General features: G+C 43.3%; 1 protein-coding gene across 4 annotated transcripts in view; it reads left to right on the plus strand.

Moving 5' to 3' along the window:
- Positions 1-14920, plus strand: part of ENOX1 (ecto-NOX disulfide-thiol exchanger 1) — a 541200-nt gene extending 526280 nt beyond the window's left edge. For all 4 annotated transcript variants that reach the window (XM_040623096.1, XM_040623115.1, XM_040623105.1 and 1 more), the window contains 2 exons: positions 4142-4227; positions 14111-14920. In XM_040623096.1, the coding sequence (XP_040479030.1) occupies positions 4142-4227; positions 14111-14242 (218 nt within the window). In that variant the 3' untranslated portion in view covers positions 14243-14920. The remainder of the gene's footprint in view (positions 1-4141; positions 4228-14110) is intronic.
- Positions 14921-15396: the final 476 nt, after the last annotated feature.

Below are 15396 nucleotides of genomic sequence, written 5' to 3' on the forward strand. Positions count from 1 at the left end.
GCTCATCTCCACCTCAGGTCTTTTGCACATTCTGTTGACTGTACCTGGAATCCTCTTTCCCCAGGCTGTCCGTGGCTGGCTCCTTCCCATCTGACACAGGAAAATTTATCATCACCCCACCAAGCTTGAGCCTGTTAAGTTTTCTTCACTATGTTTACCACTATCTGAAAATATTTCCTTTATTTTTAAACTCTGTGTTTATCTTGTGTAACTTACCTAGAATATAAATCCCCCGGAGCAGGAGCCTTGTCTGTCTTGTGCAGCGCTGTGTCCCTCGCACCCTGGCACCTGAGTGCTGCTAAGGAAATGCTTAAAGAAGAGTGAAGGAAGCAGTAAAAATCTATCACTATTTGGCTAATTTAAATGCTGCTGCTTCCTTGGTCTTAGTGAGTCTAAACATGAGAGTAAACTCAATGATTTTGAGAGAGCTCGAAATGCTTTTTTAGGTGCCTGTTCACATGGGCCTTCCTAATGAGGGGTTTGCCACAGGGTGCACAGAGCTGCTCTGTCTATATATATATGTCTTTCTAAAGCTGTGTTTGAGGCCCTGACATATGCAGGAAGCTCAAGAGTACAGACAGCCTCCTCTATTTCTTTTTTTATTTTCTTAAATTAGCTACTTACAGTTGTATTTTCCTGGTTGGGAAACCCATCTTTAAATATGGAGACTTCTGCTTCTCCATGGACACAGCCAAGACCAATGAGTGCGTCTGTCCCTTTGGAGACCCACCAGGTCAGTAATGGCTAAGTTCTCCACCCTCAATTTGTTAGTGTGTTTTTGAACCAAGCTTTCAGGTCCCTCCCAGAGGACCATAAAATAGTCTCCAGTTTCGGGGTCTGTAGAATTGTTCATTAGATTATGAGTTACATCTGTCCTTTTTTCCATTCTCAGGAACTATCCTAGTTCTTTTAAAGGAGCTACAAAGAGGCTTTGGTTGATTATTCAGGAAGCCCCACCTCACCCTGCCCATGAATCCAGTCCAAAACCAGGGCTTAGAAACTACATTTTCTCAGATGGCATGACTAATGCTTCTGTGAGGACACTGTGATGGGCAGCGGGAGGGTGGGAGTAGGGAAGAGGAGGGGCACAGTACTTGGGAGGATATGACTAATGTTTCCCACTTCTGCTGTATCTCTAGCAATACTGAATAGCTTAGTTGCCATCCATAGGAAAAGCTTCGGAAGCCTTTATTTAACTACCTATTTGGCCCCAAATGAATCTAGTGGCAATTCTTCAATTTTTTTCAAAGAAAAGCTAACGGCTTATTAATACAGCTGCCACAGTGATGGTTTTTGAATACCCTCCCCTAAGGGAAGATATTCATGTCTGGGTCAGGATTTCTAATCTGATTTTAGAAAGATATACAGAAATCATACTAGCATTTTCTTCTTACTTTAATGAGCAAAAGAGTTTCAATAAAAAGTTTCCATGCCCAAAACATTCAGGTTGCTCTGTCCTGAATCCATAAAGTGGATGAGTTAAGGGCAGGAGTCTCCAGTGAATAATGCCTCGCAGTTACCTGATTTTTGAAAGACTACTACATCATTGGTTAGTACTGTGCAATTTTTAAGATTCTTATGTATCCCCATATATCAATAGAACAGTAGAAATTTTTAAACAAGTATACTGGCTAGTCTTATTTCTAGAGGATAAATTCATCCAATACACATTTATTGTAAACGTATACTATATTCCCAACACTGGGCCTGGGGGACAGAGAGTAATCAGTGAGGGAGTCTGCACACAGAGGGTCGCCAACATCACAGAGGCAACAAGAGCAGCCACTCCAGGTCCTCCCATGACTGGTATCCCTAAACTTCCTCTTTCAGCACTTCATCTCCTAGGCCCACAGCACCCCCCCCCCACCTCAATCCTCTTCTGACTCATTCTATTTATTCTACCGAAGACATTTAACTTCACATCACACTCCCATGGATATTTACAGGAGAGGCGGTGGGTTATCTAGAAGATGGTGAGGAGTCTCTGTTCAGTACAGATTTTAATATGAAAAATGTCTTTCTCTATTTGCTGGTGCCCTTGGGGTAGTTTACTCATAAGACTGCTCAAACCTCTCTACCTTCTAAGATGCCCCCTCACCCTATGGGAAACACACACATCCATATCACCCCAAAGGCTGATATGTCAGTCCGCTGCCTAATAATCAGATGTCCAACCAAGGAAGAGACGACTGCCCCTGTCTTGCAGCACCCCTCCTGGCTCTAGGAGCCACTCTCTTGGAGGGCCCCTCCCTGCCTGGGAGAAGCTGCATGCCAGGAGAAGAAAGGAACAGCCTGGCCTTCTCACAAAGCCACAGGTGACTATTCATTCTTCCCCCGTCTTCTAAGGGAGGTGGGGGAAGGGTCTGCCTACCATTTGTTGGAGGCTCCCTATGGAAACTAGTGGACATAGCGCCACTTGTCCTCAGCCTGAGACAGCAGGAAGAACCCCGTTCACCATCCTGCAACAGGAGTTTCCCCTTAAGAATTCTCCTCCCTCTCTCCCACTTACTAAATGCAAATAAGTGTTATTGTTTAAATACTTCTAACTTATTTTTTAAGTAAGTCCTTCATGAGCTTCTGTGTTTTAACTCAAGAATCACTTACAGTGCCACCTCACCAGATTTGAGAATTTCAAAGACACAGGAAAGTAGTTGCCAGGTCTGTAAAATTAAAATATAAATTAACAGTGGTAGGAGGGGGACACAACAGTTCTACTTAAGTATATTAAAATAGCTATTCACCACTTAAAGATATTAAAACTACCATTAGTACCTTTTACCATGGCCATTATTTCATCAAAGGGCATTTTAGCAAAAAAAGAAGAACATAATTTCAGAATAAAATGGTAGTTCTTTGTATCTCAAGAAAAACGGGGTCAGTCTCTGAAAACTGAGGTTTTAGCATCATGGAGAAATAATTATTTCCATCTTCCTCATTTCTCTGTTAACCAGTATAAACCTCATACAAGCAGTGTTCTGAGGACAGGTCTTTGAGAGCATGGGCTAGACCCTTCGGTTCTCCGTCCTCAGATGAAGGCTCAACTGGGAACTTTCCTTGAAACACTGACACTCATCCCAGAACGTCCCAAGCATCACACAGGAGATCAGGAGGCCATGAGACCCTATCCCAGTCAATCCAAGGTCACCCTGCAAGTCCCAGGACGACCTCCCTTGAGGGCTCGCCTGCATGTCGGACAAGTGTGTGTCTTTCTTTTGACCTTTGGCTCTCAAGTATCAGAGTTGCCCAATAAACAGTGTGAGGGCTTATCCTCAGATTTAATTCATCTTGAAGCCTACTGAGAACTAAAAAATGTCAGTCTGAACACAGTTTCCTAACAAACAGCAGCATACAATCTATGGGGTCTAGATTTTGGATATAGGAGCAGGGAGAACAGAAAGGAAATGCTTTTACTTCAGCCGTGACACCAACACCCAGCGTTTCATTTGTCAGTACAATGTTGACAATTGATATTCACAATGGAAAAGATTTCTGATTTATAATCAGACTCCAGCCAAACCATCCATTCGTGGGCCTTTCAAAATGATCTTGTAAATTACAGCAGCGAGGAGGAGAGAGTGAGCTGGCTCTGTTTAAACAGCAGCAACAATCGGGGGGAAATAAAGGTTTCAGAGAGGATCTGGGCTTCCTTCGGTGGCAGTTAGGGGAAATATGGACTAAATACTTTTCATAACTAGCAGCTGTAATTATCAGGGAAATCAGAGGCTGTGTGATCTCTGACACAGCTGTATGAGCCATTTTCATACTGCAAAGTCCACTGAGGGAAAGAAAAGAGAATTTTATCCTCCCAATAACTATAATTTTATATTGGTAAATCAAGCATAAAATTGGTAGTTGAAATGCTTCCAAGAGTCTTTGTTTAGAAATACCTTTATTCATCTATATATTATCTCTGAGTCTAGTTTTTCTAACTACTATCATTCCAGGAGCTAGAGTGTTCTGTTTGCCACGTTACTATGACCATCTTCAGAATGGACTGTTACTGAGTGCTTGTTGAGTACTGTTAAAAATGGTGAGACCATAACGCAGGCTGATGGAAGCATTAGTGGCGCTAGGTGACATTATTTGACTCAGACTCTTACTTGCCTTTCAGTAATGTCCAATGTTTGTCTCTTTACTTCAGGCATCATATCCACATTTCTTCACGTCCATCCTTTTGGAGCCAATATAGAGTATCTTTGGTCATACATGCAGCAGCTGGACTCCAAGGTAACTTCTCTTTCTCCAGGGGACTCGCATTGCCAAGATCTAGCATGTTGACCGCCGGCTGCAGGCGGACCGTGCGTGAGCCGCACGGGGATGTAGCAGCGTTTGGAGATTTATCAGTACTTCTCCACAAGGACCTCCGTTTTGGGCAGATAGCGGTCTTCTTTTCACTTGCTTTTGTCTTTATAGAAAGAAGAGCAGTTATCTAAAATGACAATGACTTTCAGCAGATGCCAAATTACTCTGAAAAGCATATGAGGGACTGAAAATTACAGGTTGGCCTGAAAGTTCCCCAAACAGGGAGAAATCGGGTCAGGGTGGCTAATGGGGCATTATCCTGAGACCATATTCTCACAGGATTCTGTGGTAAGGACTCCACACGATAGAGGGAAAATCACCTCAAATAACACAAAGATCTGATACAACTCTCAAGAAAATGGTATTAATGGTTGTTTTTCAGCATTATTCTCTAAATGGAAAAAAAAACGACCGCAGAGTTATTCTCAGCGGTGCCCCCCAGGGTGACACCCAGAGTCAGGACAGCACTCTTCATTTCTGTTGAGGCTCATTTTGCCTTGTCTGCAAATTAGCTATGCTCCTAACCCACTGCAGTATTTGTGTTCTAAAAGAGAAAGGACAAAGGAGCTCAATGTGTGTATCAATTTATGTATCAAATTCCGGTGAACAATGAGAGGGGCCCCTGTTGAAATAAAGCCATGTCATTAAGCAGTATTGCTGGGGGAAGCCTTGGAAAGGGGTGGAGCCAGAAGCAGAGAATTGAAGCCCGCCACTGAGTAGCTTGTTAAAGGTCCTGCTGGGAGGGAAAATGGAAATAAGCTCCTGTATAGAATGCAGCAAAGTGCATGGAATGTGTAGGACCAGGCCCCCGGCCCCCGGTTCCGTGACCCTGGCTACACACATACAAGCCATTCTAAATCTTCAGTGGTCGGTATCAGTTAAATGACTACACTGTGCTCTCAATTTGCGTCAAATGATCTTACCAACTCATGATCCCACAACTGCTTAACCTTTCTAATGGCTCTTATACTTCCCCTCTGAGAGAATCGTTGGGAACAAAAAGTATTCTTCAGTCACAGAGATTCGTGCCCTTTTCTTCTCTTGCAGCTGGTAATCGGGTAGACTAAAACGGAGTGAAAGGGGATGAGGAGATTATAAGATTCTGAAAGTTTACACTCATGTTATTACCTTCTTTGTGGCCTCCTGTGTCACTGACAGGGAGGGATAGAATATGCTTATTAACTCAGATAAAATGAGAAGGGTGAGCTGTACGGTGTTACTTTGTTGAAATTAAGCTTTCTTGAAGGGCTTCTTTGCTTTATTTCATTCTTAATATCAGCCCTTCCTTTGCCTGAAAGATTAAATTGAAATACTGCTTTCACTAGTGTGGCTTGGCACAGAGTAACCTCAAGAAACTATTCCTGTTGTTGCTGTTATCCTTCCCTTGTATTGTTGACATTGCTTTCCTTCCCCTCCTGGAAATCCCAAGTGGGAAGCCTTTGTTGGGAAGCAGTTGTTGTTTTAGTATATACATGAGTTTGTGTGTGTGGGGTGGGGGTTGTAAAATCATCTGGCGGGGGTCATAAATTATGAATTATCTTGTTCTATTCTTACTCTCAGGACAGAGTGTCCCATCCTCCATTTGTTCAGGCAAAATTTGTGTGGTGTCCCTCAGTAATCTCTGAGGAGAGAATTCTCACACCTGGTCTCTGGCCATTAGATGATCGGCCTTTCCGGAAGGGATTCAGTTAAAGGAAATTCCATTTTATCTCAGACTGGTACTTTTATTTTAGAAGATAATGAAGAAAGTATTTCCTTCACAGAGGAAACACACGGGGTCTTCCCCAGACAGCCCTCCATCTCCTGAATGAAATGCTCAGTAGAGCTGTCACACTGTTTCCTCATGCCTAAAGTAAGAACTATATAGAAAAAGTGCTCTAAAACTCCTAGGTGCCAGCGATTAGACCAAATATTCTTTCCATCCCAGTGAGGCTGAAAGGATATTTAGACTTTTTAATCCAGAGACCAAGTTATTGCTCTATACTAGAATTCCATATCCTCAGGGCTTTAGGCAGAAAACAAAATAATGAGAGGTCTGCCCTTGAAGTGCCCACCAGGGCCTTGTCCCTGTATCAGCTGCCAGAAGGCTCAGCACCCTGCAGCCACCACAGCCCGCTGACGCTGAGGCTCCAGTGCAGCAGCCTGGGGCGCCTGCCTCCCGTTAATCAGAAGGACTTGCGTGTCACCAGGCCTCCACCAAGTTTCAGTTAATGTTGCACTAAGGCAATGGATTCAGTCTAGCCTCCAGGACACGGAGGGCTTCCTGATACTAGTAGGGAAGGTTTTCTTGAAATTCCAGTTAGAACAGCACAGTTTGACATCGGACAACATCACCATTACGACAACTGTAGAATAACATTTAGATTCTGCCTGTCCCAGTGCTGACGAGAGCAAGGAAAGCAGGCTCAATCAATCCAGCCTGTAATGGAGCTGATTTTATTAGGATTTCCCCAAAGGCCACATATGAGTATAAGAATGATTAGAAATGGAAGGAGAGCCAGGAATTAAATTATGCTGGGCATGTGAATTGCACATGGCTCCTAAAACTGTGTAGCCCAGTAATAGGCCATTGTCCAGTTAAACGTTATTCCAGCTCTTGATAATGATATTTGCATATTTTTCTCTTCTCAGCCTCTTCTAAACCACCCAGTCTCATTCACTGAGCCCTCTTGTAGCAGAATGTGATCGGATGACCACATCACCAAGCCTCACGCAGAGGAAGGCAGAGGAAGGGTGGTAGGGGAAGAGGACTTCCTAAAACTTTGCCGAGTCAAAAACTGTGCCCTGGGTGCAGGCAGTAAACTCTTCAAAACAGGCAGCACTATCCGATCAATACAGAGAGGTTCCCCCCAGGTCAGCCCAAGCCCTTCAAAACTACTCGCGGACCCTAAGCAGCAAGAAAGTCCCAACTTGATCATTAGCAGAGGAGTATTTGCTGTGTTACAGTCAAGAGGAGGGATTCTTCTGCTCTTTCCCCAGTTTATGTATTCTTCAGGACATAAGTTCTCCCAAGCATGTGTGGCTGCCCCCTCTACATATGTATAGCCCTCCCTAGGCCCACCAAGTAGAAGATTTGATTCTGAAAACCAGACTCAACATGACATGGCCGCTGATACTGGAGGATTTACAAAGACCTGCCATGATACCACTGTTCACGACGGGCTTGGGTGCTCATGGGCACGCATTCGTCTCCCACCAGAGAGGCAAGCCATTTGCATGTCTGTACTAAAAGCATACCTCTGGAAACACAAAATTAAAATATCTGGTCAGTTCCAAGGAGATTCAAATTGGCCATAACTGGAGAGCATGCTTTCCTAGACTCTGGTTAGGCAGGAAGGGCAGGTGAAATGTTCTCAGTGGGGTTGTAAGGTCCCTCCCCACAAGTCTGAAAAATCTTCGGTATTATCTATATTCCACTGTTCTCCTAAATCGCCAGCTGTCATAGTATGTTAATGAGTGAGTGAGTTTTCTGTTGCTTAGGCTATAATGAATGTGTTTTTCAGATATGACAACACCTCTGGAAAGCACATGATAAATGAAGCATTGGAGGTAAACAATAGTTCCATTTAGCTACATAAAGAATAAAAAGGAAGTTGCTCACACACAGCAAGAGAAACTGACATGGTTACCAGGCACCCAGTGAATGCTGGGGTAATTCACTGCTTTTCGTGAACCCAGCACTGTCCCAGGGACCAGGAACAAACAGGGGATGTCTGGAGCACAAAAGAAACCTAAGAAAGAACACTGCTCTCAGAAAGTTTGTAGTCTAATCGAGGAAATGCTAGAATATTTATGAAATAACTGGATAATCAGACATGAACTAAAGAAGTGCTATTACTGGGTGGGCAGATCTTCAGTGGGACAGACCCTGGAAAAGGGCAAAGTCCGTGTGAGCCATGTTTACCAGGAGGTATCCCTTGAGTATGTGCTCACTCTCACACCTCCCTCTGGGGTACTGTCGCCAACGCCACCCCACTTCCCCCCTTCTCCCCTCCTTTCTCTCCGTCTCTCATTTTTCATCCAGATCCTTCTTTTTATCCTAATTCTTTCCTTCTATTTATCTTCTTCTTTCTTTTCCTCCTTCCCTCCCTCCCTGTTCCTCTTCTTTCTAGTTCTTTACCTCTGTCTTCCTGATTCCTCACTTATTTAGCTTCTTTCCTTATTCCTCCCTCCCTTCCTTTCCCTCTCCATCCGTATTCCACATTTCTCTCTGCAAAAGTTTCCTGCAAGGTGTCTGTGTGCTGATGCCATGCATTGTGCAGGGATATGAAGAATGAACAAGGCTTCAGTGTGCACTAAAAGCCAACAGTCAGTTTATCCTATGGAAGGAAATCTGGTTTTGCAATTGGCTTCTCTGACTCTCCAGCCTTGACAAAGCCTATGCCAGGTCTTTTCAGTGCCTCAAACAAGAACCCCTCATCACTCTGCTTCTCTTGCCTGACTGATATGGGACATGGAGCCAACCATCCCCATAATAAAATTGATTTATGTCTGCTTGTGTCAATTTATATACATGCTTAGAGGCCTGGCAAGGAGGCAGTGGGCTTGGGCTGGAGTCAGCAAATCAGAAAATAAATCAAGCAGATCTTACAAATTACCTCTGCAGTGTTACCAGCACACAAGCCCCTTGGTTACACGGAGCCTTTATTCCTTCTCATCTTTTTTTTTTCCCCTCAATTAGAACAAATCAATCCTTTCTAAAAGAACAGATGTCAGACTTAGAAAATGTTAAACAAAACAGAAGTGGCCAGGGATCCACTGACAACATCAAAGATTGAAAATATACAGACCACCAATTTCCTGGAACAAAAGCTAGCTGAGTAAGCGGGAAATAAAAGCATCCCATCTAGGACGATCTTCCCTTCTTTCTAGAGCACCAAATACATGGTGTATGGCTGAATGAGATTGTACAAGCACAGCACATGTCTCTAACCTAGATGGCAGTGCCACCAGAAGTCTCTTAACCACGTGTATTTGATTCTGCTCACAGCGCCCCTGTGCTGTGAAAGCAGGGCTGGATTTGGCATTGAAAGCCCTGCACCAAGTTCTAGCCCCTCACTCACCAGCTGCGTGAGCACATCCTTCCCTGGCCCCCAGTGGCTTCCATCTAGGACAGACAGGCGCTTAGAGAGAAGCCCTGACCTCAGAATGGATTTGGGGACGGGAACCCCACACAGCTGATGACAGAATGGGTACATTTCACCCTGAGCTCGGCCAGTGAGGTCTAGCTGCTTTGTTTTATGTGGTGACTCCATGACTCTTTCAGATCTCAAAACCAAGAAATTATCAGTAGGAAGACACAGGATATTGCCAAGGCAAAATGACATAGAGCTGAAAAATTATTTAGGAGGAGGAGAAAACAGAATTAAAGTAAATGAAAATATTTGTAAAGTAAAAATTCTTTGGCCATAGGGTTAAAAAAAAAGACAAATTCTCTCTTTGTCTCGAAAATCCCAAAATGTGACATATCATCAAAGTTATTTTGTCAGGGTAGAGAAAGTTTTAAAAACCATCAAACTAACTTGAAAGCAGTTTCTCCTTGATCTTTCTTCTGGCATGAGATACAAAACATCTTTAAGGAAATGCTCTAGAATTCATCTTAGAGCCTTATTAAATGGAGATTTCAGATAGGAGTTCATCTGAGGTGGTCTGTTCTATAATCGTGACATATCCCTGTCCACACTCAGGCAGTTACCTTGCACTACCAACGGCAACCAAGCGTTAACTACTTTTCAGGACACTGATTTCCATTATACTAATTTCTGTCTCTGTCAAAATCCAAGGAATGGCTAATTGGTCATCCAAACTAAGTAATCATAAAAATTTCAAATCCCAGTTTCACTACTTCTTATTTGTGGGACCTTGGGCGACTTATTTAACATCTTTGTGGCTCAGTTTTACCCTCTATAAAATGGGTTTTTAGGGGTTACCATGTGTATTAAATGACTTACTATATGAAAAGCCCTCACGACAGCATCCGGCACACAGCAAGCACTACTGAGTATTGGTCGCCATTTGTTTTGTGCTTGAAAGTGCACAGGAGATCGATCACATTCTCTCAGCTTGAGATCTTTGCCCACAACCTAGTGGTCAGATGAATCTTCAACAGCTAGCCCAAAGACCAGTGCTATCAGATGGCGGGGCCAGCACTCAAATCCAAGCTCTTAGAACATTCAGTGAGCTTCTTTCCCATGCCCTTGTCTTACGAATGAGGGAACACCCAAAGAAATTAAGAGATTCACACAAGATGATGAAGCTGGTTAATGGTCATTCCATGACTGGATTCCAGATGTTTTCCCTCAACATTTCTTTCTTCCAGCAAGTGAGGAGTGTGTTTGCTGGCCTGAAGAGCTTTCTGATGAGATAATGCATATGAATTGCATACTCTGTGCCTGGCCCACAGTGAGGGCTCAGCAAGGGGTAGCTCCCTCTCTCCTCCAGCATGCTACCCAGCTTCCTCCGTGGTTCAAGTGTAGCCTCGGGTCAAAAGACATCAAGGAAAACAAGATTCCCCACGATTTGCTTGCTGTTTTGGTGAAGGGTTTCTGTGGGGGCACCCAAGTATTAGCACTGCAATGTGTATGAGTTGGGAATTCTCCGTTTGTTACTGATGCTGATATCACCCTGAGGTCTTACTCATCACAGACCTGCCCTCCAGTACACAGACCCCTTCCCCATGGGTCCCTTCCCCCAACAGGGAGACAGTGACCAAGAGGGCTGTTTCCAGTGCTCACTCCACAGTCCCCCGCCCCCTGTGGCAGTTGGCATCAGTGTTCGAGAACAAGGCCAAGGAGTCTGGATCTGCAGCCCAGCTCCACACTCAGTGCCGGGGTTACCCTGCAGACCGTACCTCATCTATCCGGACCTCAGCTTCATTTGTAAATTACTCCGTCTTATGAGAGTACAGCGAGAATTAACAAGTAGTTTACAGAAGTCTGGCGAGGACAAGGTGTTCACGAATTACGAGTTGTCAGACTTCTAATCAGCTACAGGGCTGCCAGGGGGCACTGCCTGCCCTGACCCTAGCTGGCCTCCTACACAGGTATTAGCTTTATATCAGACCTTTATTATACTCTCAAGAATTTAGCTTTTTCTCTCCTTCCTAATGAACACCACAAAGCTCCTTTCCCTACTTTTTCAAGGGAGGTGAGGGCTGTCCTGAAAACAAACCTGTGATGGCTGGCTGTGAACCTGGGGGTCTGTCTGCTTCTGCATGGCTCCGTCTGATCTGGGAAAGACGCCTCGTCTCAGGGGTATCACCTGAATGGACTGGAGACCGGAGCCTACCGTAGACGCCCTGTGCCATCCTCCTACGAAGGAAAGAAAGGAGGTTAAGGGGATAACTTGGCTTCAGAAAACTGCCTCTGGACCAAGTGAAAACTGGGTTTGACCACACACTTCTCAGTATTGTTTGCGGTAGCGTAGGAGCACAGAGCTTGGCCCACCCGTCACAGAAAGTTTGGTAACAGAGTGTCCTGTGCTATCAGCACTGCCTAGTGTGTATACAGAGAGACAGCATTTTGTGCCGGGCACGCGTTACATTCTGTGTATAATCCTCACGATTAGGCGGAGAGATTACTTCTATTATACACTTGAAGAAACGGAGAATTACAGCTATTAAATGATCTGCCCATGGTTACACAGGTTGGCCTAACCCAGATTAAAATCCAAGCCTGTCTGATTTAAAATCCCATTCTTAACCCAAATATGCCTGACCTGAAGAATTGCCTGGGGTGATTATCAGAAGTAGAGTATATGAGCTACACCCCAGGTCAGCTGAATCAGTCTCCAGAGACGAGGCTAAGGAATCTGAGTTTTTTAACAGGAACCCCAGGTGATTGATATTTCTCAAGAAAGCACTACACTCCCGGTTCTTCACCCACGGCTTGCTGAAATCACGCGGCGCACGTAAAGCATACCAATGCCGAGTTCCCAGACACGAGCAGTGGGTTCTTTCCCAGTTCTGTCTTTGAAAAAGCACTTAACCCTCTGTACTTCACTCTGTTTTCCTGACTATAAAATGGAGATGCATCCTAACATTTTTGCCCTATGTATCTCATAGGAGTGCTGTGACAACGCAATGAGGATGCTGGTGAAGGCATTCTGCACAGTGCTCACTGAAATGAAATGTTTTAAAATCACATGAACCTTTTAATAATCTGTTTAATAGGCTTTTGTGAGCTGACCTAGCAATCTAATAATCTCTTTAACATGGCTTTGTGGGAAAATGCATTCAGATTTCAAAATAATTCACGCAAAAATTTTAGAATGCAATTTATTTCAACTTTCAGGACTGCCTCAAAAGGTGGTGTTTTTTTTTTTTTGTCATAGGCAAATAGGAATATCAATAGGAATACTGAATATATCATGTGAAATCTTTTCCATGTGAACGTTAAATGAACAGCTGATTTGACTTCCTGGTCTATTTGGTCTTTCTTTAAAATAAATGTTAAATAAATTTAACATTTAAACGTTAAATGGAAAGTGTAGACTCTAAAATGGTATCTATCCAGTGACTGTACCATGAAAAATAATAATAGGTCTGATTCATTAAACATTTCTATGTGCCAAATCTATGCTAAGCCAGTAGTCTTCATACATCCTTATTACATGTTGTTATTCCCATTTGCTGAGGCTTAGAGAGATGAATTATCTTGGTTGGAGTCATTTAGCTCATAACAATAGTAGATACAGGATTCAAACAAAAATGTTAGACCCCCTGGTTCCAGGGTCTTAGCCACCTTGCTATATGAGATCCCCATGCAAGCACATGGGGCTGGGAAACAAAGACATGAAAACAAAAACAATGGCTATGTTAGAGCAGAAGGATTATGGTTGATTTGCCTTTTATTTAAGGTAAAATGAATTATTGGTATAAAAATGTATGTAATAAAGAAAAATTGGTAAAAGAAAAAAAGTGCATTAAAAATCTACCGGGGGGAGGGGGTGCCTGGGTAGCTCAGTCAGTTGGGGTCATGATCCCAGGGTCTTTGGATCAAGTCCCATGTTGTGCTCCCTGCTCAGCGGAGAGCCTGCTTCTCCCTCTCTTCCTTGTTCAATGCTCTCTCTTGATATCTCTCTCTCTCAAATAAGCAGATAAAATCTTTTAAAATTTTTTTTAATTTAAAAAAAGAAAAAACTACTTGGAAGGGCACCTGGCTGGCTCAGTTGGAACAGCATGCGACTCTTGATCTCAGGGTCCTAATTTCGAGCCCCATATGGAGTGCAGGGATTACTTAAAGATTTTTTTAAACCTACCTGGATTTTAAGAATGGATGTTGAGACTTTCATGGTTGTAGATTCTGGGTTTTCATTTCTTTCTAAACCTTTATGGTCTTCTGGTCTCTGTGAAAATTAAAGAAAGAGAAGCTAGGGTGGCCAGAAATCTACCCATATGCCCTGTGACCCTCACTGAGTTAGATAAAAGCGCTGCCCTTTGTCAAAGAGGAGGAGGGCACCAGGAGTGGTGAGGAACCTGCTCTCCGCCCTCTTAAAGCCCATTCTCATGTCCTTTCACATCAAGGTGGGGAGTGCTTTTCAGGCAGGGCACCATCCAGTAAGCTAGGCATCCATAGGAACGGTGAGCCGGGAATTCGCGCCCCTCTGTCCCCCCCCCCACCCCACCCGCCAGCTTCTTGAGACCGGGACAGCCCCGTCCAGTGCTTGACCGGCGCTCCTCTCCTAAGCACGTTACTTGACAGCCAAGTAATGTCATTTATCTCCCTGGGAAAGTGCATCCTAACCCAACCCCTTGCCTCCTTTCAGGTGAGTCTTGTTTCCGAAAGTGACCTTTCTTCCTGTCTAACAGATTTCTGCAAACGAAATCGAAATGCTTCTGATGCGGCTGCCGCGCATGTTTAAACAGGAATTCACAGGCGTGGGAGCGACGCTGGAGAAAAGGTGGAAGCTGTGTGCCTTTGAAGGAATTAAAACGACCTAACTGTGACGAGCAAACAAGTCTCTGGTAACGAAACGGCCTGACGGGGCCTGGGCTGTGCAGTGTGAGCCCCGGAGGCTGGGGCCGGTCCGGCGTGGGCCCGGCTTCGGTTACATCTGTGGCGTGCTCCCGTGAGTGGCAAAGTGATTGTGTGCCAGTTCCCTAAAACAGAGCTTCATACTGTGACAGGTCTGCTTCCTATGAAAACCAACGATTCCACAGTCGTGATGATGGCAAAATCTTAAAATAGAGAATAGCTAACCCAGCAAAATATTTAAAGTGAATGATGGGGTACCAATGGGTGTCGCTAGGCTACAGAGTTGTATAGGTAATGTACAGCTGAAATCATTCAACATTTTCCTGGAAGTCTTTCTGTTTTAGTAAAAAAAAAATAAAAATAAAAATAAAAAGCAATTTTACAGTGAGGAAAAATCATACCAAAAGAAAACTTGAATATGTGTCTGAACATTTATTGTATTTTGTAAATTAAGTTATATGCTATTCCAGGGACTTTTGCCTTATTGAAGAGGCAGAAAATGTGATTGGACTCCTTGAGAATGCTTTATCAAGAATATTATTTTTCTAATGTAACAATTCTCCATCATAAGTTCTTTTAACATGGACTGCGTAACGATTTTCATAAAATGTAAATAAAGGAAAAGCTAGTGCTACTGTCTTGTACTTGGTATGTAATATTCAGGTTTATGCATCAAAATAAACATTCAGTAAATATTCCTGTTACAAATTTTATAGCAAAGATATTAATTTTTTTCAATAAATATGACTTCTGCCATAAAGGTTCTGCAAATTATTCTCTGAAATTCCTTACCTCACCTATAAGGAGTGTTTTTCACATTATTCAGTCCCATCTCATATCCCACCATTTTTAAATGATTGTCTACATGAATGACATTGAGACAAAACATTACTTCAAACAGAAATCTATAAAAACTAAAGTGGGACGTACCAAGAAAGGGGGATTATACAGCATTAGGGTACATATCGTTTTTAAAATACCAACACCTTGATCCAAATACAATCAACATAAATATTACCTTTGTTTTTTGTCTGCATAGGCAAGTACAAAATAGCCAATTAGTTTATAATATTAATTCCTGGATTGACTTATTTATATGTTTGCTGGAAAGCATACAAGT

Source organism: Ursus maritimus, unplaced genomic scaffold, assembly GCF_017311325.1.
Source record: "Ursus maritimus isolate PB19 unplaced genomic scaffold, ASM1731132v1 scaffold_10, whole genome shotgun sequence".
NCBI lineage: Eukaryota > Metazoa > Chordata > Mammalia > Carnivora > Ursidae > Ursus > Ursus maritimus.